Source organism: Microtus ochrogaster, chromosome 18 (assembly GCF_000317375.1).
Source record: "Microtus ochrogaster isolate Prairie Vole_2 chromosome 18, MicOch1.0, whole genome shotgun sequence".
NCBI classification, from domain to species: domain Eukaryota; kingdom Metazoa; phylum Chordata; class Mammalia; order Rodentia; family Cricetidae; genus Microtus; species Microtus ochrogaster.
The window spans coordinates 6,365,182-6,370,518 of NC_022020.1; the positions used below are offsets into that span (position 1 = coordinate 6,365,182).

At 45.5% G+C, this 5,337-nt stretch overlaps 1 protein-coding gene across 1 annotated transcript in view; it reads left to right on the forward strand.

Annotated features, from left to right (window-relative positions):
* The window catches only part of Lama3 (laminin subunit alpha 3), a 220,910-nt gene that overhangs the window by 54,674 nt on the left and 160,899 nt on the right, over positions 1–5,337 (forward strand). The window contains exons 3-5 of the mRNA XM_005355767.3: positions 2,084–2,201; positions 2,822–2,940; positions 4,735–4,905. Of these exons, the coding sequence (XP_005355824.1) occupies positions 2,084–2,201; positions 2,822–2,940; positions 4,735–4,905 (408 nt within the window). The remainder of the gene's footprint in view (positions 1–2,083; positions 2,202–2,821; positions 2,941–4,734; positions 4,906–5,337) is intronic.

The window sequence follows — 5,337 nt, forward strand, 5'->3', positions numbered from 1 at the left end:
TCTTTGGTGGACCCAGCTCTCAGATGAAGAAACTTCAGCACCCTGGCATCTCAGCGTGTTTATAATGTTGAGCTGAATAGAGAGACAGGGTTGTATGCAGCTGAACAAGGAGGTAGGCTATTACATCCAAAGAAACAAGGAGGTTGGGCTTACCTTTCACAGCTGGACAAGGAGGCAGGCTTAGCTAATCTGGTTGGAGCAGTCTCTGCAGGGGACATTCTTAAAGCCCTAAGCATCCTGGTGAGGAAAGCTATGGTGGACATTTTCTGCACACACTATCTAAACCACACATGGATCCCAAATCAAGGCTTTGCCATTTCGTTCTGAGCCTCACCAGGAGGGATGTGAGTGGGGGGACAGGTGTTGGGGAGGCTTTGCTGTAAGTGGGGGGGGGGAAACAGGTGTTGGGGGAGACTTTGTCGTTTTCCCGTGGGTCTGAGGCTTTGCCCATGTCAGCAGCCCACGTTCACTCAGGACTACTCACTAGGGGCTTCCTACAGAATGGGGTTCTTACTTTCAATAAATAATAGCATGTATGTTTTAAATTTCTCAACTGTAGGCAATGGTGGCCCACACCTTTAATCCCAGCACTTGGGAGGCAGAGATAGGATTTCTGTGCGTTCGAGGCCAGCCTAGTCTACAAAGCAAGTTCCAGGACTGTTGTGGGATATTTGTACACTGTAGAAAGATGTATTTGCTGTGATTGGTATAATAAAAAGCTAAATGGCCAATAGTTAGGCAGGAGATATAGGTGGGCTTTTCAGTGAGAAAAAAAGAAGAGGAGGAGAAATCTAGGTGCACAGGAGAAGCCAAGAGACATGAGAGGAAACAGAAGATGATACAGGATGGAAGAGAGAGACCATACAACTTAAACTCTTGTATGTGGAAAAAAGGTTAAAACCCTTACTGTTATTATTATTATTACTATTATTTTGTTCCAAGGGATTGGGCCAAGACCTTGCATGTGTTTCACTATTGAGTTACACACCAAACCTTCTCTTTTTTTTCCAGGAAAGAGAACCCCACAGGGTCTGACTCCTCTTTTCCTCCCACCCTCCCTAAGTAGACAAGTTCATTGTTCTGGCTCTAGTGGGCTAGCTAGTGCCAGTGGGGCATCCTGCTCAGAAAGCCATTGTAGAACATGCTACTTGTGGTTTGGAGGGCAGGAATTTGGGGAACAGGGGAGGTCTTTGCTCATTAACGTGATAATACAGAATTGTTTAAACCTGTGCTCTGTTGTCTGCCCTCCCTCACCGTCCCTGGGTTGTCTCCACTTCTTTCCCTCAGTCCTCCGTATCCCTCAGGGATGCCCCAGTCTCTGTGTAGAATGGTGCGCTTGAGCCTCCACACAGCCTCTTCTGTAATTAATATGGTATAAGTACTGGTTACACACTACATTGCCAAAGACTACAGACAAGAAAAATGTACATGGTGCCATTGTGATATCCTCCACCCCAAAGTTTTTGATCCTTGGTTGATTGAAACAAGTGGCTGGCTGTTTCTTTCTTTCTTTTTTTTTTTTTTTACTGAACCCCCAATATCTGGATTTTTATTAATTTCTATTAATCATGCTACAGGATGTAGTATCACCAATTTGGAGGCCTGATTGTATAATTGCAGACTTTTTTGAGGAAGGAGAACATTTAGGAATTGGAGGTGAAGTGAGCAAGACCAGAGCCCCATTTCTTTGCTTCCTATGTTTGTGTCATTCTGGTCACAGGCCAAAGAATGATGACAATGACTAAGAAACATGGCAAGAAGAAAAAGAGATCAGGGTAGATGGCACAAGGAAAGAGGCCAAAACTCAAGATAATGATGGCAATGCATGCACTGAAAGGGAAGACAACATGGTTTTGAGGATAAGAAGCTTGAAAGGCTACAGCTGAGTAGAGATGTCTACCGGGCAGATAGAGCTTGAATCTGTATCTTGTATCCTTGGGAATCACCGACCTGTAGAAATAGTCAAAGCTATGGACAAACCAACTTTAATCTTTTCTTTTTGGTGGGCCTGATACTAAGCAAGTGCTCTACCACAGAGCTGTACCCTCAGTCCAGACAAACTGTATCTCTCTTGCTTTTTCAGCTTTTCCATGTGGCCTATGTTTTAATCAAATTTGCAAATTCTCCACGTCCTGATCTTTGGGTCTTGGAAAGATCTGTGGACTTTGGAAGCACCTACTCACCATGGCAGTATTTTGCTCGTAAGTAATCTTGTCTTCTGTGCTATGTGGGGCTTTGATTATCTGAAACAGTTTAAGACTATGGATTTAGTGTCTCAGTGGGACTCCTAAGTAGTCCTCAGAACATTGTGTTTCTCTGTCGTGCATGCCTTGATTCTGAGGACCCTCATGCAGAATGGCGGTTGCACCCCCTTTTGTAACAGTTTCACTCCTACTGGTGGGAGGCACCTGCAAGTGAGCTGCCACTAATGTTCTTTCACGAGGAATGAGGAACAAAGGTGGCTCTGTATGGATCCTGGGCTCCAGGTTACTCATTTAGAACCCGTCATCTTTGCTAATGAAGTATGTAAGTGTCTCTGGACCTCATGATCAATCCAAGTGGCAGCCAGTTTCCTTAGAGGGTAAAGTTTCCTACTCGAGGCATGAGGAGTTAATAGCATATCTTCAAACATGGTTGCTGATGGCACTTGAGCTGAAATAGCCAGCCATTTCTTTTTCATGAACTAAAAACTTCATCCTAAGCTTTCATCTAGAAATCCAAAAGACTTCTTGGTTTTTCCTCTTAAGGAAACACAAGGCAAGGGAAGCGATCTAGGAGAAAAGATTCATAATTTGATAATGTTCAACTGTGTCCTTCCTAGATTCTCGAAGAGACTGTTTAGAACAGTTTGGGCAGGAAGCAAACATGGCTGTCACCCGGGATGACCAGCTACTCTGTGTCACGGAGTATTCCCGCATCGTGCCTCTGGAAAATGGCGAAGTAAGTGGTTTTGGGAGGCAGTCAGGGGAAGGACTAGAGAGGGGACAGGAAGCTATGACATTGTATTTCCCTGGAGACAGTGTAGATCAAGGTGGGGAGCAGTGCTTTGGAGGAAACAGAAAAGGAATCACAGCAAAGACTCAGAACGAGTTGGGTTAGAAGTTCTTTGGGGGCTGAATTCTTCCCCGGAAGTTAGAGTTTGGGATACAAGGTCCACCAGCTTCAGAATTCTCCCAGTGACAGAAGGTGGTGGGTGGGTCACTGGTAACTGGTGATGATCCCCCCACCTTCTCACACACTATTTCCAGGACTGAGGAGGCAGGGCAGGTGGTAGTGCTAAGCTAAACCCTGGTAAAGGGACCATTGTTGGTACGAGACACCCTAAAACCAAGTTCTCAGCAAAAAGGCGGCTTATTTACCCAGAGGGATAAAGGGCAGGGAATAAGAGACAAAAACAGGAGAGAGAGGAAGAGGGAGAAGGGGAAGGGAACAGTGGGCATCTGTCCTGTAGGAACAAAGACCCTCTCTGGATAGAGAGAAGACAGAAGTGGCCCCATAGGAAAATAGTGGTTTATTAAGAGAAATGGGGAAACCCATGGTAGGATGAGATGTTCAATTTTTATTGGGCATGTTAATTAGGTGAGCCAAAGGGGGCTTTTTTTTTTTTTCTGGAACTGAGTACTTTGATAGGCAGACTTTGGTAGTCAGCCTCAGGAGGAGGAAGTGGACTAGTTTTAGGAATGCAGACTAATGGTTTATAGCGAGGCAGAGAGAATGAGAGAAGACAAAGCCCATCAGAGCCATGTTTGCCATGCTTTGGCTGCCCGGAGTCCCTTTACCTGGTCCCATTTGACACCGTAGATGTCAGCTTTGAGGGAGAAAACAGTTGTTGTCCCCTTGGAGTTGCATCTGACCATGCTATGAAATCAGCCTGGCTGTTGCTATGCAGGGGGACAGACAGAGATGGGGACAGTCAGGGAAGTTCCATGGAAGTGGCGAGGCTCTGAGGAATGTGAAAAGACTTTCAAATCAACTCTTTCAGGAGTGTGAGATTTCACTTAAGAGTCTCTATCCAGTATCCTCCATCTGGTAAGCAGCTTATGTTTCAAAATACTGAGGCTTGGACTTCATCAGCTGAGGCATGAAAACTCGAGTCCTTGTTCTGGTCCACATTTCTTCAGCATTTAGATCAGTGATTCTCAACCTATGGGCTGCAACTCCTTTGGGGGGACAGGGGTCAAATGACCCTTTCACAAGGGTTGAATATCAGATATCCTGCATATCAGATATTTACATTATGATTTATAACAGTAGAAAATTAGTTATGTAGCAACGAAAATAATTTTATGGTTGGGGTCACCACAATCTGAGGAGCTGTATTGAGGGTGTTAGGAAGTTTGAGGGCCACTGCTTTACATTATTTCAGCTTCGTTTGCTCGACACAGCTTGACAGACTGTCTTCCCCGTGCTTAGAGACACACCAGTCCCTCGCTGGCATTCATAGCTCTTTCCCTCCACAGGCACCCAGCAGATCAGAGAACATCATCATAGAGATCAGGTTTAAACATAGAACCAAGAACTAGCTGCTAGACCACGTCAGTATGTCCGGGGGCTCTTTAGAGAACCAGGTGCTTTGGGGGCATATATTATTTTTAGTGTCTTGTTATTGCATTTTGAGAAAAGGACTTTGGTCTGGTGTGTCCTTTTCCTTCCTTCCTTCCTTCCTTCCTTCCTTCCTTCCTTCCTTCCTTCCTTCCTTTCTTTCTTTCTTTCTTTCCTTTTCTTTTTTTAAAGGTGGTTGTATCCTTAATAAATGGTCGTCCAGGTGCAAAAAATTTTGCTTTCTCCGACACCCTGAGGGAGTTTACTAAAGCAACAAACATCCGCTTGCGATTTCTCCGGACCAACACCCTACTTGGGCATCTTATCTCCAAAGCAGAGCGAGACCCCACTGTCACCCGGCGGGTGAGTAGCATTTTGTAAGCACCTAATCAGCTGTGTTTTGTTGCTTGTTTTGCTTGTCAAATAAATTCAATTCTTTTGAGTACTTTTCCAAGCCTGTGATCATAGGCAGAGGGTGGTTCCTGTCTATAATAGGTATGACTATTTGAAGAAAAATGAACGAGGCCCAGTGCTGCAGGTCTGTAATCCAGCTGCTAATGAACCAGGCCCTGTGCTGCAGGTCTGTAATCCAGCTGCAAATGAGCCGGGCCCTGTGGTGCAGGTCTGTAATCCAGCTGCAAATGAGCCAGGCCCTGTGGTGCAGGTCTGTAATCCAGCTGCAAATGAGCCGGGCCCTGTGGTGCAGGTCTGTAATCCAGCTGCAAATAGCCGGGCCCTGTGGTGCAGGTCTGTAATCCAGCTGCAAATGAGCCAGGCCCTGTGGTGCAGGTCTGT